This window comes from Camponotus vicinus, unplaced genomic scaffold, assembly GCF_025532165.1.
Source record: "Camponotus vicinus isolate PSW18456_S1 unplaced genomic scaffold, iyCamVici1.0 SCAF_6, whole genome shotgun sequence".
Classification (NCBI taxonomy): domain Eukaryota; kingdom Metazoa; phylum Arthropoda; class Insecta; order Hymenoptera; family Formicidae; genus Camponotus; species Camponotus vicinus.
This window is the reverse complement of record NW_028141978.1, coordinates 10,537,618-10,564,916: the sequence shown is the minus strand read 5'-3', so window position 1 is coordinate 10,564,916 and position 27,299 is coordinate 10,537,618. Positions and strand designations below refer to the sequence as shown.

General features: G+C 33.9%; 1 protein-coding gene and 1 long non-coding RNA gene across 5 annotated transcripts in view; both read right to left on the bottom strand.

Annotated features, from left to right (window-relative positions):
- Nucleotides 1–27,299, bottom strand: part of Fas3 (fasciclin 3) — a 290,217-nt gene that overhangs the window by 20,129 nt on the left and 242,789 nt on the right. For all 4 annotated transcript variants that reach the window (XM_083102192.1, XM_083102191.1, XM_083102195.1 and 1 more), the window contains exons 2-6: nt 4,813–5,136; nt 3,904–4,038; nt 3,377–3,559; nt 2,774–2,958; nt 319–460 (exon numbers count right to left, since the gene is read on the bottom strand). In XM_083102192.1, the coding sequence (XP_082958318.1) occupies nt 319–460; nt 2,774–2,958; nt 3,377–3,559; nt 3,904–4,038; nt 4,813–5,136 (969 nt within the window). The remainder of the gene's footprint in view (nt 1–318; nt 461–2,773; nt 2,959–3,376; nt 3,560–3,903; nt 4,039–4,812; nt 5,137–27,299) is intronic.
- The window catches only part of LOC145973050 (uncharacterized), a 144,069-nt gene continuing 140,447 nt past the window's right edge, over nt 23,678–27,299 (bottom strand). The window contains exon 5 of the long non-coding RNA XR_014439350.1: nt 23,678–24,570. This is a non-coding gene — a long non-coding RNA (uncharacterized LOC145973050). The remainder of the gene's footprint in view (nt 24,571–27,299) is intronic.

Genomic DNA, 27,299 nt, shown 5'->3' with positions numbered 1-27,299 from the left:
CTTATATACACTTAAAAAAAACGTTACGTAATTCTTCTACATATGCGCTTATATCATTTTGATCATTATGATAAATGAATTTATATTTATAGAAAGAGTTTATATTAAGAGAATTAATTATCATACATATCTAATTATTATGTTAATATTGTATTAGAGACGCTACACATATTTTTGTGCTATCAGTTCTCGTGTGTTATGCGGGGTGCTCTAATATTTCCGATATGTACAAAATCCGTATTTTTAACAAGAGTGCACGGTGTGTAACGTCTTCAATGGAAGATAACTTGCATAAATTAAATTTTTCAAATAACTTACCCGCTGGTTCCGAGGATGTCGACAAAATGATACGATATTCATACGATCCCTCGTTATTGTTCGCTATCAACGCATACTCCTTCTCCGTGTCGGATTTCTGAATGTTCTCGATTGTCATAACTGCGCTCCATGCTCCTTTCTCCTATAAATGTTACTTTGTGTTATGAACACGGTACGCCAATCTAATCTCGTTCAGTCAAGCTCTTAATTTCCTACGTCGTTTCGCTCATTAATTAAACCTTTTAATTAAGCTCTTTAAAATGTCGCCGGACGCGCACACGAAGGTCTATTAATAAATTATTCATGGATGCTTTTGCTATTAATCTGCGAGTTTTTGCGCACTCTTTGTAATCCCTATATTAAAGAGATAAATTGATAATTATAATACTAGTATATACGGGAGCACGAAAAAGAAAATATAAAATTTCTTGTTAATTTTTATTAAATTCTCTTTTTTTTTTTTTTTTTTTCAATTAAATTGATTTAACTTTCATCATATATTTTTCAATCTTATCTCAGTTATTTTCTGGAAAAATAACACGTCGCATTTTTTAAATTCTATCGGTTCTTATTAAACTCTTTTTTGCCTCGTATCCCGCGCTCTTCTAATCGAAGAAAAATCCATTCGACGGCCCTCGATCACACCGAGCGTTGTTCTCGGGGGCGCTATTATAGGAAAGAAAGCGATATGCCGAGCCTTTTCCGTGAGCTTTCGCCTCTCTCGACCGGCTCGCTGCTAGTAATTGCATTTTCGTAGTGGAAGCCGATTCGTATTCGTCGGTGGCGCGTCGCGGCCCTCAGTCGGTTTGCCGTTCACCGATCCGCTGCAAGTTGTGACTCGCGAGAGAGCTGCAAGCCTATTTGGAAGCCATTCATACACCAGAGCCAGAGCCGAATAGCGGCACTGGCGGCGGCGGCGGCGGCTTTTATTGGTTCTGGCACACGCTGGCGTTGTTCCAGAGTGTTATGCTTGCGCGAGCGTGCCGTTCGCTCTGAAAGTTTGCGCTCGAATCGTGAGTTCCGACGAAATCATCGGACGCCATTGAGATCATGCTCTCTCTCTCTCTCTCTCCCTCTCTCTCTTTCTTTCTCTCCTCTTTTGATCGAAGAATGGCCCACATCATTGAATGCACTCGGCCGGTTTGCTATGCGCGTGCCGCTCGATTAACGCTTCGAACCTCTTCCTCTTGAAAATCGCGAACTCGCCGATTTACTCAAAGTTCTATTCAGTTCGCTAACTTTGCGATCTTTCACTGCAACGTATCGAACAGCTGGCGTACGATGACGAGAAAATTTCTGATTTTAAATAAATATTAGGAGAAACAATAAGATAAAGAAGGAGAAGGGAGGTAGAAACTTTTTACCATTTGCTTTCTATCTCTAAACTCTAGAGATTTCTTCTATTAAGAATGAAATTAAGAACGAAAATTCTAAATGGCATCTCACTAATATCTAAGTTTCGTGAAACTTTTTAGATTCCTGGTATTTCTCTTAGACCGATTAAATGAATGGATTCAAAAAGTGTGATAAGAACGTGCGATTCAGACACATTCGGGAAAACGAATGTTCGCCTCTGTTCGCCGCCCCCGAACTAATTAAAAAGCGCAAGTTGCAAGATCGGCAAATCCATTTAAGCCTTAATTACAGGACGAACAAACCGCTTCTTGTGCTAACGAAACAATAGATGAGGAACAAACGCCACCGCCGCTCGAGGCCGATCGCGCGGTTCCGATCGATTCGCTGTGTCTGAATTCAATGGAATTTCATTACGGCGTTGTACTCCGTGCGCGCTGTCACATAGGTGCATGGAGAATGCATCCCGGGCGAACGGTAAATCGAGGCCTGAGTCGCGTCGCACTATTGAATTTCTGTTTCATTTGCATCCATCAATCTAGTCTCGCACACTCCCTTTTCTTTTATCGTCAATTATTTCTTGGCCAGTGCGCTTTTCTACATTTTATCTGTCATCGAAATATTCTCGAGCCTAAACAAACCGCCGATATGCTTCTGATGTATTCAATCAAGTCGCCAAATCCACTTTGTTGTAACGCGTTTGATGACGCTTTAAAAAGAATAGTCGCTAAAAACGTCAGAATTGCGATATTTTTTTTGATAGATGTAAGGATTAATCTCTTCAGCAGAAAATTAATTGTTTAAAGAATATTATTTGGAAATAATAAATTCAAAACTCTCAACTTGAAGCCACGAGCAAAAGCAACCAAACTTTACTTTTTCTTTAATTAAAATTTATCGATTTAATATGTGGAGATGTTTAGTAATATCAAGAAGAATGATAGAAAATAAGAAATATATTTTTATTCTGGATCACAGTGTTATTCTTCATAATCAATGATAGCATAAGTTATAAATGTTTGAAAAGTTATAGATCGACCAATTGATATACATATTAAAGAAAAATTAAAGAGAGAATTAATTTTTGAAAAAGGAAACTTACCAATTCGTTAGCAGTTGAAGTTTGCAATCGAGTGCTGTCGTCAGTTTGACCTTCGTTAATCTCCTCTTGGTTCACTCGCCATATGAACCGCGGTTTAGGATTCGCATACACAGTAACATTGATGACTCCCTGTCTGCCAATCACGTATCCGAAACGTTCGAATGTTTGATGTGGCTGAGGTGGATCTATGTAAAAAAAACCAATTTTTTTATGTAAAAACTTATTTATGTACATGAAAATTACAACAAAAAATATTTCGGAAAATTTCCACTACAATTTTCTATAGGTATTAAACATAAAAAACAGTCATTAATATAAAAACTAATTTGTATAAATTGTTATTTTTTTATACATACTCTACCATTGTATAAATATAGAAACAGATTTTACTAGCTTTATTGAAGATGATACTAAATTTTAAAAAGAAATTCTAAGATACTAAAGTCTAAAACAAAATTTTAAAAGAAGATATTAAATTCTAGGATAAAGAACACAATAGAAAGATAAAACTACAAAGAACATAAAATATAAAATTCTTAAAAATGTGTGTTACAGAACATATATTAATAAGAAAGAAAAACTATTTTAAAATCAATAACTTACAGTATATTTCGAGTTGCATAGTAGTTTCCATGGGTGTATCAAGAGCGATGTGACTGGCCACGCATCGTAATGTTTTGCCGTTGTCCTTCGCTTCCAAAAAGCGTGAAGCATTTTGCATGGCCAAAGAGTTCTCGTCTATATTCGTGTCGTAGATAGTTCTATCATCGCCGATCGGCTCATCGTCTAGATATTAAGAACAATCTTATTTTCCTGTCATATTTACTATATAATTTTATTTCATTTATAATTTATTAATAAACATATATTATTAATTTAAGGGTGTGATAAACAGGATTCTTACTTAAAGAAATTTTACTTATTTTTATGATATCGTTTATATTATACCTTCAATTAAATTTTTTCTTTGCTCGATTCGTGAAATTAATCTTATTACTATTAATCTTTTGCATTATTCCAATTGAAGTTTCCTTTAGTAATTTTTTTATTTTATTTTCTACGAATTTTTGTTATAGATTACGTATTAAAAGGGTAAAAGAGTACATCCTGAAAATATCAAATAAACTAACCGAGGAACAACGAAATATTCGCTGCTGGTCGTCCAGACGGAGCGCTACAACTGATTTCCAATCTTTCTCCTTTTCTGTAAATATTTCCGGAAATAGATCCGGGACTCGTGCGAAGATCCGGGTTATTGGGTGGTCCTAAACAATCAAAATAAAATTTTTTTCGATCACTTCATTATATATATCTATTGAATTAAATTGAGACAACACATATTGAGAGATATATATTTTATATTATTTTATCATTCGAATCCGAAAGTCAAAAGCGATAACTTGAATTTAATCTGTTTCATCGCGATGTTTCTTTGCGCAAAAAAAAATTCTTCCAAGTTATTCATGAATTTCGCAATTTATCTTTATCGGGTTTATCTTAAACAGAGTAATTTCGCTCCGGGCGCCTATTTCAGTCTCCGTAAGCAATTTTCTTAAGGAAGATTAATTACTTTTCGAATACAGCTATAGTAACTGAAAAACAAGCTAGTTCGTTTTTTTGCTTCTTGTTCGAATTGATATTTTTCTCTTTTCATCGTAACCTTTTATAAAGTAGCCCATCCTATTTTTATTACTTTATACTACGATAACATTTTCATTACATTCGCTTTTAAGTACTGTAATACTAATTTTTTTTTAAGAGAAAAATAATTATATATATAATAAATATGATATATATGCTAAATTAACAAATGCATTTTCAAATTTAAAATTAAAATCACTATAAGAATAAAAGAAAATTCAGGAAATTTTTTAAATAATAATCATAGATTTTCTTTAAAACAAAGGAATATAGGAAAATGAGAAATGTTTCTATAACACTGACGTTTACAGCTTCTTTACAGTATATCTATGCAGTCTCTATCTTAGACTTCATTGAGCTAGAATCTCATCGAATCAGAATGAAAGGCAACGACTTACTCGCAACGATAATTTTCAGAGATGCGGTTGCCTCTTGCCGGGCGCTGGTAGTCGTGAGGGAGCATTTGAAGATGCCGTCGTTACTCTCCTTCACTTTGGCGATACGGACGCCGCAGTGACCTTGCTGGAGACCCACGCCGTTATACTCGATGCCATCTTCCGGCGGCTGTCCCTCGTTCAGCACCATACTACCCTCACCAGGTATTTCCACACGGCAAACACGAAGTGGTTGTGAGGCTTTGCATAGAATTTGCAAACTCTCACCGACCCGGACAGCCGTTTCCCTTTTCGGCTCGATGTCTATCATCAGATTCGGTCTTGATGCTGAAAGCAGATTAAAGAGTTTCGAGTTTAACAATGACATTGATTTTACAATCGTATTGATTTTATTGATCAATTACGTTATATAAATATTGATAATTAATTGACTAATCTTGAATAATTAATTTAAAATAAAAAATTAGGAAAATCAAAAAAAGAGAATCTGCTTTCTATACTTTAAATTATATGTACATCGAAGTATAAATGTATAATACAAAATGTGTATTGCAGAGGATATTACTTTTTCAAGTACTAGACATTAAAAAAAACCTATATCTTTCTATAAATATATTTTTCCATTTTTCCATTTTTATCGTTTTCGAATTTTTGAAAGTAGCTTAAATTAAATAAAACCAAATAATTATTTTTGATATTTATATTCAATATTATGCACAGATTTCTATATATTTAATTTATATTCCATATTACATATCGAAATACATATATTTAATTAAATTTTATTATATTTAATTAAATATATATAAATTAAATATATATTTAATTAAATCAGTTTATTATATACAAGTGCGGTGATCGTGATTACACTTTTTCGAAATAGTAAAAAAAAAGAAAAAAGAAAAGAAATATATTAGCAGTAGGTTTTAAAGAACACACATTCGCATCGTGCCGCGTCTGATAAAAAATCGAGGGGGCGAAGATGCCGCGTCTACGAAGATTTACGAGACAAAAAGGAAAGTTGATTAAATCCCCACCTGCACTACTTCTATCGCCCTCGTGTATCTTTCTTATACCAACACACTCTGCATTGGAAAGAAAGCTAGGCGACTTTTTCGTTCCCCTATCCGCTCTTTCGTCACTGTAAACCCCCATTGGACATGCTGGTACACTTAATCCTTATGTTGCGCACCATTGGTTTCGATATAGCTTTACGTTTTTTGTTTCGTTAATTGATGTATTATAAAACGAGATAAAAGAGAATATCATGTATTTTAAATTTTATTGAAGCAAAAATCTCTTCAATTAGATTTTTAAGACTGTACTTTTGCGTAGAAAAGTTTTAATAAATTAATATAAATTCAATAAATGCAAAAGTGATATGAATTCATAATATGATTTAACATTGTTCAATAATAATAAATTTGACAATATTAATTAATGCGAGATAATAAATTAATGTGAAAATATGAAAAAATATAAAATAGAGTGTATATTAAAATAATTTACGCACGAAGTTGAGTTATGAGTATCATAAAATAATATGTGCGTTTATAAACATGATTAAAAGCAGTGTTTATAAAGATTAATCTTATAATTAAAAATTTTCAGTTATTTACATATCTTTTTTCTGGATTTTTAAAATCTTATTTTTTATTTTTCGTAAATTGAGTACACATTGGTAGAGCACATTCGTTAAATAATGTTATATTTTAAAAACCCTGTCTTTTTATGCAGGTTTGAATTGTCTCGTAAAAATTTTTGTAAATAATTTTTAATGAAATTTAAATATTTACAAAAACTTTGCAGAAAAGTTCTAATATAACGGAAAATAAAAAAAATTCACATTCATTATGCCTTCGTTATGCAGCAAACTCTTAAATATTAGTATCATTAGTATGCGCATATGTATTGTTAAGATTTCATAACGTGACATAATATTATAATCAAAGTTGTAGCACGATTTTAATATTCATAACGTTCATTTTACATAATGCAAGATAACTATTTCAGATAACTCCTTCTTTCTCCCAACATTTTATAAAATTAGGACAAAGTATATTTTATTATTATAGGACAAAATTGTTTTTATAAATTTATGTTTATTTTGTTAACTCGACATATATCTATCCAATTATGCAAGAAACAATATGAAATTAAATCATATTTTCCACGTTTTATTTTCTTTTCATATATTTGATATTTTTATTCATTTTTGAAAATTGATTATAGAGATTTATTTGATTTATATTTTATAACAATCTATAAAAAAACAGAAAAAATTTCTAAAATATATTTCTATCTGTATATGACAGACATATACGATAATTATTATTCAACTGGCAATCATCGCTAGCCTGATGATGCGTCCTATCGAGATAATGTACATTTTTTAGTTTATGTAAGCCTATCTCGTAATACATAACTTAGGCATAAGAAGTCGAATCATCCTGATAAAAAAGAGCTCTTAAAGAGCTCTCATATCATAAGGGTTAAATATAGACGTTTACTCTTAAATCCTGATGGGGAGGCGTCGCGTCGCGGTGTGCTGGTCGCATCGATCTCCGGACGAGTTTGGAACGTGGCATGTCATCGACGGAACGACGTGGCGACCGATCTCATGCACGATGCTATTATGATAATGCACTCCAAGAAATATGATAAACTGGGCGTGGCGCGGCCAACGACTATCATATTTCATCCCGTCCACCGGCTGACTGGTTCGCCTCCGGGATAACTCAGAGAGGCAAGCAAATTCAAATTAATCGATTCTGACATATTTGTGTCATTGTCGGATAAACAAAGAGTTGCAAGAGTTCAAAATAAAATATATAAAGCAAGTCAAATGTTCGTGTTTCAACATACATATGTATGTATAAAAAAATATACTATAACAGAATATATATTATAATTTGAGATAAAAATAATTCGCGGCTTTTACGATAAAAATTACTTATTAATACTAAATTTAGTTGTACGTCTTATAAAATTCATCTACATTATTTTAGATTTTTACTTCTTGTAAAAATCCAGAATAATGTGGATGAATTTAAGTAAAAAAATCGTAATTTTACATTTTTATTGTTATTCAAATATATAAAAATGTCGAATCGATGTCTTCAGATTTCTTGATTATATTATTATAGCTGCGCGACACGGCCACAGATTTTCTACATTTATCTTCTCTTTTTTCATTCGTACATATAGCGGCATATTTTTCCATTTAGATACTCAAATGCATTTTTTTATGTACGCGAAAATCGATATTTCGACGATTCGCAGCTCGGGATGCAACGGGTCCGTCAGAACCGTCGTGCATTTTTATGGCACGATATTTTAAATGCAGAAGTAAAAGTACTTCCGAAAAAACCAATGTTTTCTGGTATTGCTGATATTTTTATTATTTTTAAATGCAAGTTTTTTTGAAAAGAGAATAGGATAATAGTCTGTATTGAGTATTATCCACTATATATTTATTTATTTATAAAAGACAGTTTTATCGTGTATTTCTCACATATAATTGTACTTGTACTAATTTAATTTAATCTATTTTACTAATTTTTCAAAAATTTGAAATTTACAAAATACTGGTACTCTAGAAAAATTTAAAAAAATGATTCTTTATTTAACGCAAAGAATAAATTAAAAGCATAAATTAATTGCAATATCTTTTAATTTATGCTAATGTATTCACTTAATTCATTATATTCTCTTCCCCTATTGATAAAATTAATATTAAAACTGTGAATATTCCTACTTTCTATAAAATGATCATTGATTTGGCGCGCCATATTGGTCCACCCGATCGCAAGACCATAAATCCTATTTGATTTTCCGCTCATCAATTTGTTACACTGCCGACGTCACGATCTAATTTGCCCGTAGAATCCGACCAATCGCCACCGCCTGTTCCTGCATCCAGAAACACGCATATCCCGAAAGCCGCAGCAACAGATGCGATGATTTGTGGATACTGCGTTACGCATTGCTGTGATTATGAAATTAATACGCATGAACAACGCCATTTTACCTCTTATCTTCTTCCCATGATTTAATTCTAATTTTCTCGTACATAGATATATGATACACATATAAATATAATTATAATAATTATAATTACAATCCGCATTTTTATATTCTCGACTCTAAATACATTTACATCTCTAAATTTCTGCGATATTTGTTTCGAGAAGATGACCACTAATTTTTTTGTTCATGCATAAACGAATTTTTTTCTCACTCTGAATTTCTCATCTATACGACATTGTAAAACGGTATGACAAAACAAGTATCGAATACGCATTCTGCACCCTGATATTTTATGCTCGCTCGTTGTTATTGACTCTCCTCTTGCAACCTCCTTTTTGCGGCGATAACGTGGTGAAGATAATCTTGGTTACCTGGCATGCAACGTGCCGGTGCAATTTCGCAGCGATTTCCAATTTTCTCGACTCACTTGCATTCCCCATCCTGCCCACCCGCGCCCTTTTCCATTCGCGAAAACGCGAAGAAGATGCGGAGGTAGGTCGAGAGGAGGGAAGCAAGAGGAAAGGGAGCTATTGGGGCAAAAGGAAAAAGGCGCATACATAAAGTAAATATATACATATATATATATATATATATATATATATATATATGGTATATATACACACTGTGCGTTTCAGCGAGTGAATTTTCAAAAAAGCGTTATTATTCATTTATTGTTTTTTATTTACTTGAAATTTCGAATAAACACGATGCACACATAAGCTTTCGGTAATTAAATTTTTATCATGTTTACTGATATTCTGAAATCAATATACATTCTAATATGCTTTCCGACTCTAATCGTGTTAGTTGTTTGAAGTATTGACATATTTTTCAAGTTCTAGTAAGATTTACTCTTCTCAATAAGGCTTGAATAGTGTATATGCATGCACTTTTAGGGCGATGGGCAGTTATAGTCAGTTTGCGGTGGTGGTTTTACGAGAGGAAGTAATCTCGGCCAGCACTTCTCGTATTAGACACCGCTACATTGCTAATTTCGCTCGACGAGCATCGCGAAATATGCTCGGCTACCGAGATACACTCGGAGTTGCTCGTGCGAATCGCAGAAAGCATCAGAACTCTATTCTCGTCGCAATCAAATCGAAATGCTGGAGATTAAAATTCGTGCTATAGGGTTACATCGAAGTCGCAGACTGCAATTGAGATTGCAATGTACGGTAATGGTAATTGGATAAAATAACCCAGTGACAGGAACAACGCTAGGTCTCTAATCAGTTAACGAGTCGATAAAATAATGCAAAAACATTAAGAAAATACTGAAGCATTTTTTTAGCATTCATTTCAATAATATTTCTGAATCAAACAAGGAATCAAATATACGAGCGTCGTATTAATTTATGCGAAAATTCTTTCGCGTGCGTTTTTTATGGATGCAGCAGTTAAATGGTTAATTAATCGATTGACTTTCAAAAGAAGCGGAATATATGCGGAATATTTGTAGCATAGATACGTCAATTTTATGATGCTTCACATCACTCGTCGATGGGCATTTTTCGAAAGCCACTGTTCGACCGAGTTAACTTGTATGCGTCGTCACGATCCAAAAAAAAAGTTCTGTATTGCTCATAAACTTGTTTCCATTTACTGGGTTCATCAAATCAATAATGATTGGATAACATTTCAGTCTGATTGATATATAATAATATCGCGTATAACAATGAGATATAAGTAATTTTTAAAAATTTGAATGTTTAAACTTATTGAACGATGTGTTCATACATATGTGTATCTCAAGATACCGCGATAAACTTAAATTCATCGTCAATCTTGCATATATTTTGTATTCGAATAAAGTTAGTTATATTTTACAAATTTTATTACATCGCAACTGTACATTTGCTAATTGGTCATTAATGAGCAATCGCATATATCATGATTAATCATGGAAATCTATATAACGATACACCCACGAGCGTGCAATTACACAGCAGGTAGATAGATAGAATTTTGACCAACGACAGTCGGCAAATATTTGTAATTGTAGCCAATCCATTTAGACGGCTTATCGATCATATAAAAGTTACAATTCAAGATGTGGAACATTTTTTTAATCCGCGTTGTATTACGGCGTGAAATGACCAGTGAAATGAAACACAGTGGAAGAAGTTTGCGTGAATAAACACGATCGCTCGCAACATTGTGCACTTTCAATTTGATTTATCGTTTGTATGCGTGATGATCGGCAAGTCGGATAAGATTTTGAAATACACAATAAGGAAATAAAAAATCTCCGTGTCGGTCAGTGTACTTTGAAGACCCGACATGCGGTCGCGTGTAATTTCGCCGCGGTTTTTATAAGAGACGAAAATATTTCAGGGAGATGCGATTCGCAGATATTTCTTCCACAGTTTCGATCTCGTTAGACAAATCTTGTTGCAGGAATTAAAACGCGAGGCAAGAAGTCGCGAAAGCGTGCATGAAGTTTTTTCAAATTATTCTTTACTTCTTTTATAAAAAGATTACGAATAAGGCCGAATATTGGAGCTTCACTCGCCTTGTGAAACAGAATTGATCCTGTTTCTTTCATGGTTTACGCCCGAGCTGAATGAAAACCGCGTTATCAAAGTAGATCACGCGGAAGTTCCTTCCTAAAGTGAGAAAAAGTTGATTGTGATCAAAGAGCCTTGACGTGAACCCGCGACGATAGGTTTTTCCGATGCGTCGCCAACTTTTGCGATTCGAGAGAAAATGCTTCCTGCGAGTCACAGTCGGACGCCAATTTTGGCTCGACGGCCGTAAATCCTCGTCGAGATTAAGGACGGTTTACACAGCAGTAAATCAACTCATCGCGTCGCCGCTTCTTTCTCCATCTCCTTTTCTCTCTTCCCTCGTCTTCCCCGACGAGGAACTTTTGAGGCGAGGAGTTATCGGTAGGATGCGTTCGCCACATCGATACTGGCCGAATATCTCCCCCTTCCATCAAGTAAATCGATTTTACTCGGTCTATGATGACGTTGGAATTCAGTTAGGTAAACCGGATTTCGTATTAAATAACTGTCGCTCGATGTCCGCTGTGGGACTTGGAGCTGCTTCGGTCAATTTCTAGTTAAGTCTGGGAAGCCGAGGAACATAAGTAACAAGAATAAAAAAATGCTTTTAGGAAACATACATATAACATATATTATAGATATTTATTAATATTATAGACTTATAGTCACATATAAAGTATATTGCTTTATATATATAAAAAAAAAACAGAAAAAAATTTGCGCACTGTTATATAAATAAACAATTAAATAGAGACATTTAAAATATCTTAATCTTTAAAAATTATTATTTAATAATAACTATTGTTAATAAAAATAATATTTAATATTTAATATTTATGAAAACGCAATTATGTCGCACAATTTTTCAAAATTTTAGCCAAATAGAAAATAAAACTGAATAATTTATTTTGTTTTTAAAACACACAAAAACTTAAAATTTGTTAATATCAAGCAACCTTCAAAGTTTAGTAGTGTAGCTGTAACGCGCTATGTTTACCTACGCGCTGTGTTGACATTCTCGCAAGGAGACTCGAGCAGAAAAACAGTCTCGCGAGAGACGCTCCGTGTGTTGCGTCGCATTAATTTTTGATATACGATCGCGACAAGTATCACTAAGCATATTAACTCCACATTTCTTTATATAATTATAATATAAAATAGTAATAAAATAACATGTTCTAGAAGAATATACCATTTATTAACTGTCGCGATATACTCGTACTAAAATGCATTATCGCGTGCAATTTAACGTCGTGAGTGCCGTATAAAGTACCATGCAATTATCGTATTCAAGTGATTAGTGTGTGTGCGAGATCATAATTACCCATACTTTTGCAAGTCAGTGTTGTATAAGTGCCATGAAAAGTGCGTCAAAGAATGAATAAGAAGAAGGAGGAAATCTATTAAGAAGATGGCGATGATGGAGCAATCACAGGGTGAGGAAAAATCTATAATTTATTCATATTTGCATTATTTGTATTTTAATAATATTTGTATTATTTGTTAATTATTTTGAATTTTATACATTTATATATTTATATTTGCATAGATTAATGTATCAAATTGTACTGCACAATTCCACTCTGTTATATATCTATTAGTAAAAACAATTCACTTCTAATTTTTGATGCAAATGTAAATATCGTCTTTAAAATATTCCACTTATTAATGTACATTATAATTTATTTCGCGAATTTAAAGTAAAACAAAGCTATTTTCTAACATAATGTTATCATGTTATAATATTGGAAAGAAAAAAATACTCCAAAACTCCAAACTTTGAAACAATTTTAGTTTTCGATAAAATTTCATCTTTATGTTGTATGTTATGATATGACAATGGATATTCAATACATATCTCGACAATATTGCATTTAACATCTTCATTTACAATATGCATTTAACATCTTCAAACATCGTTATTGTATGCGACGCGACGATATGATTTCTATTGTCACGGAAGTTCAAAGCGAATGCATAAAGCACATCTCTCTTCTTAAGAAACGTTATCACGCCGCCTACGCTATGCTTTCATCGCAATAGCATTATAAAGACAATAATGATGGTTTATAAATAGCTTTCGTGTTTATAGCGCATATAGCTTTCTGTCAATTATTCGATAACATCAGAGGAAATGATTCTGCATTGAAATTTGCGAACAAATTAAATATTCCACAATTGTTTTAACAAAAAAAGGAGGCGAATTAATATTAAAGTCAATTTTTCAAAACAATTGATATCGATAAAAAATGAGCAGAAATATAACGACGCGATATAGATCGATATTTATCTCGTCTCGATCTCATCATGAGGCGAAATTATGTTGTAACATTAGAGCCCTTAATACTAGAGTGAAGGTGTAAACACGAAACTGCGGGCAAGTTATCGTTAAGCCCACGCAATGTGGCGGGTGAAAGTGGACGCGCTTGAAAATGATGATTATGACTCGGCATTTCGCATCGAATTATCCACGGTTATCCATTTTGACGTAGAACGTATAGCTGTATTACTTCCGACCAATTCGCGTAGAATACATATCATGTTCCCCTCGTTTATTTTCTGTCAGATTCTCGAAACGCCAAGTAATCATCATTGTAAATGTAATTAAATCAATATGAATATAAAGATTTAATTGCACTAATTTGTGTGCTTATTGAGTAATTTAAAATTGAGTAATTTAATAAAGCCAAGGGAAAATCAAGTAAAATATAAAAGATATACTCAGATAAATTGAACAATCAAAGTGTATCTGAAAATATTGTACTCGAAATTTCAATTAAATAAATCAAGTTGTGCTCGACAAAAATCGTACCATATTCAAAATTTTAGTTAAGATAAATAAATCGGGTTATACTCGGATTATAAATAAAATACACTGAAAAGTGGAGCTATAAAAAATATTGAACTGTAGCAATAAACTGAAATACCTTGAAAACTGATTCAAGCTAAACAAACTGAAAGGGAATCGTGGCATAAAATTAAATCACCCTTCAAAAATTTAGTTAGGTTAAGCGGATCAAACTACGGATTGAAAAATTCGGTCAAGCGGATCAAATTATTGATTGAAAAAACGTGTTGAAACATGCGGAGAGAAACGTGCAATTTTAGTTAAAAATATATACTTTCATTACACACAGTTCAATTCGTTAAAGTACTCGGTGGAAATAATGGCAAATTATATTCATAGCGCGATCGAGAATCGATATCTTAATTACTTATGTGAGATCAAAGTATTTTTAAGGTTAATAAGATATTTTCATGAGACATGATTATAGATAGATCTAATTTGTCGGACATTGTTGCTTATTTTGCTATACGACAGATCGATATTCCAAGTTTACCGGCAAACTTTAATCAGATATTTTAGCTTTCAGAAAAGAAAAGTCGGATGAGCCGCGTCAAGTTGCTTATACTTTTTACGGGATCTTAGCTAAACTAATAAATTTTTTAATCCTAATAACAATTTTTAATTACAAATTACTAAATTAAATATATAATATAGTTGAAAATATCTTTAGCATTTAAGGGATTTTCGAAGAAAAGAGATCGCGGTGAGATTCGATGAATTATGCGAGAGATGCCGGATTCTTTACTCGCGTAAAGATCAAGTCGCCGCATTTCGTACGAATTCACAAAGAAATACATTGTACGACTAAAGTTTCGTCAGATAAGACCAGTGGAAAGCGACTTATTAGCTAGACAAGAAACAATGCCGTTCCACATTCAACTGGCTAATCCGCGATGTTACCGCGGATTACTGATGTCTTCTATCTCCTGTTTTGTTGCCTGTTTTCCTCGTCTCGTTAGACGAATGCTGTTCTGTCTTCCGCGATTTCCCGAAAACGCGATTCTACGGTAACACTCTCGGTATTGTCTTGGTACAATAAGTATCAGACACAAGAGAAGCGTATTTACTTCTGACAGAGAGAAGGAAAGTTAAATTCCATTATTATCCCTCTGTATCATGTTCTCGTATTATAAGATTATATATAATTTATTTTTATAGTTCTCTTTTCTCAAACTTTTTCTCATTTCGTAGCAATGTACAACTCTGCAGTGCCGAAGCAATAATGTAGAGAAAATACGCGAATAGTTAAAAGTGGAAAAATAAAAATATTATTGCAAGTATAAAATTTTATTAGCGATAAAAAAATCTCATTACATATTAACATATGAATTAACAAGGGTTAATCAATATTTTTTGTGATGCAAAATTGATGATCAGATTAGGAAAAGAGTCTTACATTATCGATGAGAATATACTTGAGCACAGTTTGAATTTCAAGTTGTTCGAGTACCTAGCATGGAAAATAGGCGAATGGAAAATAGGCGAATTAAAAGAGATTGGTAGGAATGTGTATTCTCTGTAGAATTAAATTCCGGACTTTTTTAAGGGAAATACTTAAATCTAACATTTTTTTACTCATACATACTTTGTCTTACAAAAAATTCCTACAAAAAGAAGGAAAAATTATATTCTAGTAATAAGACAATTGAGGGTTGAAAAGATTTCTTAATGAAATTAAATCATGCCAGTGATATTTTTTTAATTTAAGTTAATTTAAATATTTTAATATTATATCACCAAAGGTATCTGATACTAAGAATGAGAAAGATTATATACAATACTTTATTGATAAAATTTGTTGTTTTTAATATGTTAATAATTGTACAGAGAGGAATTATAAAATTTTTAGACGAAACGTTATAATTTAAAAACTTAATCTCACAAAATGAATTCTTATCAAGCTCTTTTATTTCTTTTATATATTTTTTGGAAAAAAATCCATACAAATACGCAAATGTAAATGCATAATGTGCTTATGTGTAGCAGGGCATATACGCGTGCGTTTCGTACTTTGCGATGGCGAACGGAGACATGAATTGCTAGCAAGCTGACCTTCCGCATGGGAATGTAACACTAATTAGTGACTCCGTTCCGTGAAACGCGGACGCGTAAAACGAATTTCGCTGAGAATCCTCGAAAATATTCACGAAAATCCGCGCTGTACTCCGAACGAGAATAACGATCATGAAATTAACGGAGAAAGACCACATTTTTTCTTTTTATATATTTTTTTTATTTTTGACATATTGAAATTCCGTCGCAGTGGATATAGTAATAAAATATTGATTTTTTTAATGCTTCTCGTTGAAAAAAAACATTAAAATATGGATCAAGTAAGAGAAGTAAAAGAATAACTTTTGCGTTCGTGTAGGTTTGCAGAAACATAGAATGATAACGTGACAACATGAAACATAAGTATGATCTATAGATGGCAGATAAAATATTAAAAAGTAAATAACATTCATAATTTTTACACTTAACAATTAAAATAAAATAATATTAAACAGATTAGATGACTATTATATATAACTAATATAAATAATTAATTAAAGTAAATTATATACATGGCATTACTCTACATAGCAATGTGTATCATGACAATATTTGCTAGTACATTAATAGTTCAATGATACGAATCATTTCAATATTGTAAAATTTTTATGACATATATTTGAATGACGTATGATGGTTTCAACTTAATTATCTGCTTAATAGCTATTATATCGATACAAAATTAAGGGGACCAATTTACCTTGATCTCCTCTTACGAATTTCCTCCTGAATTTAATAAAAAAAAGTTTCGTTTTGTTTAGCCAATGTCGAAAAGATCAAAAGATATTAGTGCATGGTTGATCGCATCCTAGCTTTCGCTGATTTCTTTCACGTTCGGTTCATTCCACTCGTTTTAGAAGCATGCAATGTAAATTTACATGTAGCTTTCGTAGTCAGAGGTGAAAGCTGATGAAAACGACAAGTGAACGTCAAATAACTACAAATATATATTCGTTACAGAAGCGAGAGAAATTTAAAAAAACATAATGATTTCTACGTGTTCATTTTTCTCGTAATTCATATCGTATTAAGATACATCAAAAAGTACAAATGTTAAAAATATATATACATATATGTATATATAATCTCAAAATATTTTATATTGTTTAAAATTAAAAAAAATTTCGGTGCTCTTTAGCTTTATCAAATTCATGAAAACTTAAAAAATCACGAAGAATTATTCATAAATTACTATTAACAAACTTCTACGAATATTTTTCATCACACATTTTAAAAATCCACACATCTACAAAAAAAATCTCTTAAAAATTTTTTTTAATATTTCTAAAAAAATAGCACATATTTTCATTAAGAGATTTATCCTTAAAAGAACGTAATAAATTCTTTCCTCTCTTATAAATCCGTCATGTGTATCAGAGAAATTGATAGAAATTACTTCGCGATCGATTGAATCGCGCCCCCTTGTTTACTCGCGAATTCGTGACAATTGCCGATATCGGACATTGAGGCGACAGACACGAATATAAAAGAACGGGCGAACAAAAACGCGATCAAATCGTTGGAAGTCATCGCTGCGAAAAGAACGAGATTTCAAAAATCTCGACGTACGCCATTACTGCCGACTGCGGATTTCATTTGAACGCGGCTTAGGGTCCTCGTAGTCTGGTTTCTCCTAATGAAGGCGACTTTTTCTTTTCCCCATTGCTCGTCCCTCTATCCTTCGAGCCCTACCCCTTTATTCCGCCACCCGCGTTCCACCATCCTGTCATTCCTTTTTTTTTTTTCGCTCACGTTTCCCGGCGCCCTGCTCGCCCTGCATCCCTATCTCGACTTCGCTCTTTGAACAAGACGAAAAGTACTACGAGATGAATGTTATCATCGCACCGCCAAATGCAGTTTGAAATGGCAACGAAATGATCAGGATGAACAGATTACCCGGCATAATTAAAACTTGTACAAGTATGGTTTCGAAGATTAAAAATATATATGTATATTAGTCGCAAACACATTCTACTTATTTATTCGACGTAATTGTTAGAAGCTTGTTGTTTGCTTTTCTTTGTTTATTCAAATTTCAATGTAATCATTTATTGCAATATTTTATTTATTTCAATTATTAATATAGTTTTACCAGACATATTTTCATACAAGATATCTTTAATTTTGATTTCTCCGATAAAATAAACAATTAATAAGCATTTTGAGTAAATTAATTTTAAATATTTGCAACATCCAATAGATAGCAAATTATATATCAAGTATTTAATAGAGGAAAAATTAATAGAGCTACAGATGGCTAGAAAATTTGCACAAGTTAATAACATGGTTACTCTATAAGAACATATATATCTGCGGAAAGAAATAAATAGTATTTAAAATTAATTTTAATATTAATGAATCCGTATAAATATTTCGGTAAATGATAAATCATATATATATCTGCATAAGGAAGATGATTTGAATTGTTATTACAGCATATTAACTATAAAGCCGAGGCAATGATGAACAGTATAGCGCACGATATTCATTTAAAGCGGATGCATTTCGATCCTGGTGGCACGTAACATGTTGCCACAATTGAAACGGAATCCGACTTGGTAACAGTTTTATCGAATTGCGGCCGTATGTTTCGAGTAATTAACGCGTTCATCGCGCGGATGGGGTTCGAGGGAAACTCGATTAATTGCGTGTGAGGCGGCAATTCCGACGTTTGAATCACGATAAAATCCATTGAGCCGCGAAAGTAAGCCGTCATGTCTCTGTTATAATTTTCAATTAACTTCGTTGAATTACTACTCACGCATCTAGACTAAAATCAAATAAAATAAAAGAAATGTTACGAGGGAAATATAATTTCATCGTATTAATCTTGTACACATTCTCGTGAAAATTTCACCTCAGGTATTCACCAGGTATATATTCATCATAATTTTTAACGTAAAGTTTTGTTTCTTTTATCACGCGTAATTACAAGCTACGAATAAATAATATTGAAGATCAATTTTTTATTTTTATACAAAGAAAAATGTAGACATTTATTTACCAGGGGATTTCAACTTCGCGTAGGAGGAAAGTTTCAAAGGTTATCGTAAAATTTCGCTTTCCCCGAAATATAACGAAACAAGCGCGTATGGCATGAAAATATCTCGGCAGTGCATTAAACAACAAATCATATCCCACGAGACATCTAGGCGGAAGCAACGCCAACGGGGCGATGGCTACCCTCCAGCGCAATCTCAATAAAGCACGCCAGAGAGAGTTGCCGTTTATTTCAATTCTTCAGCGGTTAAGACACGTTAAAGTGAGGGCAAGCACCGCGTAAATACGGCGATTCGCAGTCGACTGATTATTTGCAGTCAGAATTCTCGAGGAGCTCGCCAAATTGTACACCAGGGAATTACAACCGCGCCGCGCTCTCCCCCTTGTCTCTCGCTCTCTATCAGAACTTGATGGGAGATAAAATCACGGGAGCAAAGATTTTACGCGTCTAACAATGATATAGAGTATAAAATGCGCCGTCAGATAAATGTTACACTGAAATCGCTTTCGGATTGCGGAGAACTTTCGAGGGAACGATGCGGACGAATTAACTCGTTCTCGGGCATTATCTTTTCTTCACTCGCCATTAAACGACACAAATAAGGCCAGAAAATATTTGGGGCTCGCAGTGGAATTTTCCCGGATGTATTTCCCCGTTACTGTAGTTGACGTTATCGCACTTTTACTAATGATTCTCTTGCGCAATCCGCTCGCCTCCGGTTTGTTTCACGAAACGTCATTAGCATCTGGTGGACGGAAAAGAGGAGGAATGCTTCCTGATATCTTACATCTGGCGAGTACTCGGTGCCAAAATATCTCTCGCAATGTCTTTCGAAAGTATTTGCCCGACTAAATCAGTTTTATAACGTTATTCAATAAATACATATTAGTTGGATTTAATACATTTATAAAAGATATTTATTTCTTTACTATTAAATTAAATTTTTATCATAAATTTATATATATTTCATTTACGCGGACAATAAAAATTATATCACTTCCCGTAATTTTTTTTTATTAAAAGTTAATTTGTTAAATTCCGCAACAATGGAAGCGAGGAATGGTCGATTACGAATGATGGTATATATTGTTATTGCGTTATATATTTCCACGTATATATCGAAAATACGTCGTGTACGCCATGAATGTGTCACGGAACGTGCAGCAAAATTTAATTGCATTTTTGCACAGGTCCATGCAACCGTAGGAACGCACTCATTTTCCCGTGGCACGCTCATGCGAGGGATAAATTCGAGATATGAGTGTCGACGTACGCTGATAAATGTGTTTGTGGTAGGAGACATGCTCAGAATATGGAGCAAGAGATATACTATCGGTATAATAAATCGTTTCTGACTTGGCATTCGCCTTGCTCACTTCGGGGACCTATTTCGGCGCTGTCATTTAAATACAGTTGCAAATTCAGACGTAGCTCGAGTAATCTGATAACACAATTATATATTGAAGTTGGATAAACTTGATATCTATTGTAATTGAAAGTAAAATAGGAGTATCGTTACAAAAATATATAGTAGTAGTTTTTTTACTAGCGATATAGAGAGACAGACTATTTTCGTGTTTCAATCACACTTTCTGGTAATACTAGAATTTAATTCATAGTCTATGTGTGTGTCACTTCTCTTTATTTTGCTGCATCCCAATAAAAAATCTAGTTCATCAAAAATTGTATCACGTTGCGTTATACATACAGTTATACTACTGAAATTATCTATATTCTCTCTTTCTCTCTTTTTCATTTATATTTATGTAAATTTATTTATATAGATGTTTAATAAATGTATTATAAAACAACCTTAAAAAGAAAAAAGCTTATATCAGATTACGTACTTTCGGCAAGGAATACAACGCAGCAAATTCGGTCTATTTTCTATGCATTCGGCGATCTAACATAAATCATTACGACACGCTGGAATTTTTCCGGCGGAATTGAGTTGAATTTCGTAGTCAGTTGCATTTCGCGAGAACGTCGATTTGCACGAGTTGCATTTCGTCGTCGTGCAGATACCGGAAAGTCTACGAAAGTCCGACGTAATGTCGACATGTGTCCTTACCTTCTTCTCGTGGCCGTCTTCTCCGTCGTTTCTCTTGCTCTCCTTTCGTTCTCTAGCCCGAGATTGAAGCTTATTTCGATGCGAATCGAACGCAGATCGAGGATATCAACGTCGGGCATACCCGAATGAAATCACCATAATAAAGGTCGCTCGCGCAGTCGCGTAGACGAGGATGATATCGCGCGACGATCGCTCTACCATCCCACCGGAAAGTCAAATGAATTATCGCGTCGAACGTAGAAAATCACCTGCCAATTTCTCATTCCTCAATTTTTCATCGTGTCGCTTCTCTACTTCCCACTTCCCTCCCTTGCCTCCCCCAGCGCGAGCGCGACGATAAATTATACTGTGTACTTTGGTATCAAACGCGCGAGCTCGATCCGTGATGCTTGAGTGTGACTTGGGACTATAAAACGATTCTCAATCCGAATATTCGAATATGCAATTGCAATTTGATGGTAAGAGTCGAATAATTTTAATAAATCATGGTGACAGATAAGATGGATAACTGAATCGAACATTCAAATATATTGAACCGGAAATCTTATATACGAATATTTATAGCGTTAATGTGACAATTTTTGTGAGATGTCATAAATTATTAATATCGAATATAATTTAAAATAAGTAACGTAAACTATTTCCACTTTTACTAAATTTGTTTAATTGAAATATTCCTTAAACCGCAAAGCTATAAGTTATACGTATAATTAGACTAAATAAGATTTCAGAAAATAGAGACTCCGATTTATATAGATAACTCATTTATTTATATATCATATAAATAATTTATATAAGATAATTTTAATGAATATATTATATTTTTGTATGTGTGTTTCTCCGAGAATTATATTTATCGGGATAACGTAATCATGATGATAAAAAATAGGACAATAGAATAAAATAGAATAAAAGAATCTTAATTAATTTTTTCGATATCAATATTTGCGATAATGTTCGTTTCACTCTTAAATTTTTAACTTTATTAATCGGAGAATAAAAAATCGAAGAATTTATGGGAAAAAGGAGACTAGAGAGCGACAGTTTCACGACACCCTGCATGGTTCGATAATCGCGACACGTAATCGAGACACGTACACGCTCGTAACGCACACGCTCGACCGCGAACAAAAGCGGAAAAAAAGCCTTTTAGCCTTGAAAAAAGGACCACGCTTGAGCGGTGTCAATGTTTTCGGATTCGGCTCGCTGGTGGAAAAAAAATAAAACCCTCCGCGAAGGCCGCGCCTGCGAGAGACACGCCGGTCCGTCAGAAAAGGGTCAATCTCGCAGAAGGTACAACGTCGATAATCGGCCAAAGACTCGGCTTTTCATCGTCGTGAATTCGGGCGGGCGCGGATATTAAATCAGCATCCCCCGGGTGCGCCAGGCGGTTTTGCTGATGTTGTGCGGTTTCAGCGACGCCGAGCATCGACAACGCCACCGTCGCCTCTCAAAGCAACGGGTTCTTCACGCTTCTGCGCCGAAACAATTGCAAGCTCGAAAGCTCGTTCGGGTGTGAGATAAACTGGAACCTGTTGCGGAGAAGGATCCGGAACGAGGGGAGAGAAATTTGATTTTTCGGAGCAGGATTGGTCCACACACGTGGAGTTCGAATATACTTGCGAGTAGCTCTAGATTTTTTAAACTAGGATCGAACGAGGGCACTTTTACACGTCCAGAGATTGGCTCAAATTATACCGCAAGTGTGCAGTTTCGAAATGTATAAATTGTACGATGAGACATTCTCGTATGTTATCGTTTGCGTGCACGGTGTGAGGCGTCTACCATTTCACAAGACAACATTTCGAATTCAAAGTTGCCACGAAGACAGACGTAACGCTATTTAAAGCGATCCGACGCGTCTATTGGCGGTGCAGACGGCGTCCCGCGCTTGAATAGATGCAGGAACAAACCTCTCGCAGCTGCAACACCGATCTCTTGTCACGATAACAAACTGAACGAGATACAACCACCTTAGCGAGCTAGCAATGTAATACAGCTGCGCCGAGTGCTACATAAATTCGTACACGTCTGCAGTGCAAATTTAAATTTCCATTCTTTATCGCGTAATATTATGCAAGAAAAATAAAATTAATCTAATCGCATACCTATTATGAAATTTTAATATAACGATGGACGAAATATCGCACAAAAAATAAAATATATTTATTAGTATAAATTACATACGATTTTGTTCCTCATTCGGGATAGTCCTCGAGAAAGGATTATCCTCTAAGTTCATTTTAGAAAACGTGATGTCTTGATGATCTTGTCATCACGAGATATATTTAATAAGAGATAATAATTGATAAATTAAGTCTAATCTATGATAAAATTTTGATAATGATAGATGAAATATCGCGTAAAATAAAATATATTTATTAGTATAAATTACATACGATTTTATTCCTCATTCGGGTTAGTCGTCGAGAAAGGATTATCCTCTAAGTTCATTTTAGAAAACGTGACGTCTTGATGATCTTGTCATCACGAGATATATTTAATAAGAGATAATAATTTATAAATAAGATTAAATCTAATCTATAATAAAATTTTGATAACGAGAGACGAAATATCGCGTAAAATAAAATATATTTATTAGTATAAATTACATACGATTTTGTTCCTCATTCGGGATAGTCGTCGAGAAAGGATTATCCTCTAAGTTCATTTTAGAAAACGTGACGTGAACGTTTTGACGATCGTGTCATCGCAAGATATATTTCTGCTGAGAACATTTCTGCTGACACGTGATGCGAAAACTTCCTGGAGTGGCGAATGAGAACGCGTAAGGCGTGCGTGAACAGATGCTTGAAGAAGGATAATGCCGAGAATTTACTAGGTTCATATGCGCGACGTTCCTTTCTCAGTTGATGCCAAGTCGCATACCGATTGGCGGTGCGTCTGACAGGAAATGCAAAAACGATTTCACGCTGAAACTTTCGTCTCGAAGGATCGCTCTCAGATTTTCTTATACATTTACGAGGTTTTTAATTAAGATAATGACGTATTAATCGACCACCAGCTTTATCCTTCTTTTATAAAATCGATCGTTCAATCAAAAATAGAGTAGAAGATAAAGATCAAACCTTTTTTCTAAAATATTTTTTAAAGACATTCGCCGTCGTAATCTTTTAATTTTATGATATCATAAAAAATGATATTCTGTCAATTTTATATTCCTCATCGAACTCACGTAATTATTTGCGTTTCTTCCATTTTTCCCTTTTTCAGAGCGATGTTGTCGACTCACCTGCAACAGAAAAAATACGCACAATTAAATGCGATGATCAAAAGCGAACATATGTATATTTTGCCTTACATTAAAATAAGGCAAAAGTAGAAAAAAAAAAACAGCAAATCCGACAGAGAATTCGAATAAAGAAACTAAAAAATTTGAATCATGTTACATAAATTACACTAGATTTTAAAACATAACGGCTAATTTATATCTACTTGTGCATCCGTATCTGTGACGTAACGTTAATATCTCTACGGGCATGCTTCGTATATCGGGTGCATAGGTCGGCATAGAGGCTATCGACTATCGGTTCGGTGCGATAGTCAACGACGGAACGCGACCTCCGGATTGTCCCGCGGCGATGTATGTATCGACGTGCGGCAGATATATCGGCTTCCGCGCGAGCCGTCACGGTCCTTCGAACGATGCCATTACACGCGCCACGTGTTCAGAATTGGATCTTTAGATGTTACGGGCTCGCATCCCGTAATTTATCAGGGAGCCGCGGCCGGTAATAGGGTCACTTGCCAACACAAAGCGCCTGGACCAATCGTTCCTACCGCTCCAAGTCCGCGAGAGACTCCGTAATTGATTGTTAAAAAGAAGTTAAAACGACGTCCGAGCTTCTTTTCTCTTTTCCTGCCCGGATGAAACTGCTTTTACGCATGACATGGAATCGATACACTCTTGATTCTAAATTATGCAAACATACGCCATCTTCACGATTTTCGGATTTCAAATATCGTACAGTCTCGACTTCATCCCTTTTTATGAGCAAAAAAGGTAAACGAGCCTAAAATTATGCCCACGCGTCGGCGATAATAATCAGCCGAAAAGCATTTTTCTTCTTTATTGACCTATCAAAATTGGTTAATGAATATAAAAAATATGCTTGGACAAGAAGCATGTGTTTGTGAAAATTTGCAATGAAAGTGTAATCTGACTATAAAATAAACGGACACAGAAAAACGCTCCATCGCATTTTGTTCCTAACTTAAAGATCTCTTTCTAAAAAAAAGAACCGTGTAATTTATATAAACAGTTGTGTAATGCTAGAATTATTATGTCGCGCATCTCGAGATACATTAAATTCGCGGATAATCGAACACGCGGATTTCCCCTTATTGGAAACGGATCCTTATTGTGTTTGCGCATCGTGATGTTAGACTATTGTGGACTATTGCCTCAGGTGTTTGATGACCCGGGTCTTTAGACGTCACTCGATCCATAGCTCGTAATTCATCAAAGGCACTATGCGTGCGCTTTGACGTAAAGCTGATGGATTGGCGTGTACTTTGTGGCGGAGTGCCTAAGTTACGTCAAGCTGGTTGTATTCGTTGAAGGAGCCGATTCGATTTTACAATTAGTTTTGTCGTTCCGATGTATTACAATCAATCAATAGCCGCGATTGATCTTCGATCAGAATTAATTAACGCTTTATGCGTTGATTATTAAAAATGACTAATTTATGTTAGCAATAATTAAATTTACAGTACAAACATTAAAAAATATATTATAATAAATTATATAATACATATTTAAAGATAAATTTTCATATAATTTATAATTAAATGACCAATAAAACTGCGATAAATATTTGTTCGCGAAAAAAGTGATGACACTAAAAAATGGAAGCATTATGTATAAATCTGTAACATTTCATTCGCTTAACTTATTTGAAATTCTACGCTTCTACTTATCTCTTTGGCTTGCGTTAATTTGGATGTTAATATTTTAGTAAATCCGAAATTCGGTTTGGAGCAAAATCTGGTAATTAGTCCCGGAATATATCGTAAGGTAATTTCCAAATGAGGGATATGCTTGCACGAGACTTGTTTATGATTAACAGGGAAATGCGCACACAACGTATACATGGAGCAAATTAAACTTTGAACCTCACAGTGTGACTAGAGATGCAATAATATTGTATTATTACTGCTTATATATGATTTAAGAAATCACTTCTCGATTTATCACTGAATGCATGCATATATTTAAAAACTTTATCATTTATACAAAGATCTCTTACATATATTTCTTTGCCTCTAATATATCTCTTTGTCCTTTTTTATCTCTTATTTTTCACCTATGACCATTTTGCTTACGCAAGTGAAAGAATATCAATACATAAGACATTTGATAAGTTTGATAACTTATATAAGAATAGCCGGAGTTTCTTCTGCTTTCCATCCGGAAAATTTTTCACTTCGTCAGAACCCAATAACCACTTATATATTTTTTCTATGTTTATATTTATAAAAATTTTCTTATTGTGATTCTTGTATTATATGCATTTACGTATTTGTTCCAAGCGATTTTTAAAGTTATTAATTATAATCTTTTAAACTAAAATCAAAGGTATTACTCTCTCGATTATTGTATGAAAAATAAAATTTATATTATTCTCATTTATCTTTCACAGATAAAAAAATTCTTTTCCATTTCATTTTTTCTATACTTATTATCATTGCCAAGTTTGTTCAATATAAATTATACGTTAATCTATATCACATCTCGCATAGAATGTTCTTTGGCGCGTAATGCGTGTCGAGTTAGCGAGAATGAAATGAGATTTACTTACGCGAAGAAGAGACGAGAAAGAGTAAATATCAGTTTCGCGATTCTCAGGATTTCCTACCGTGTAACTTCGCTTCTGCATTAAAGTCGGCGACGATACGAAAGATAGAAAGAGAAAGAGAGAGAGAGAGAGAGGAGGGAGGCGAAAAGGGGAAGAGAGGTAG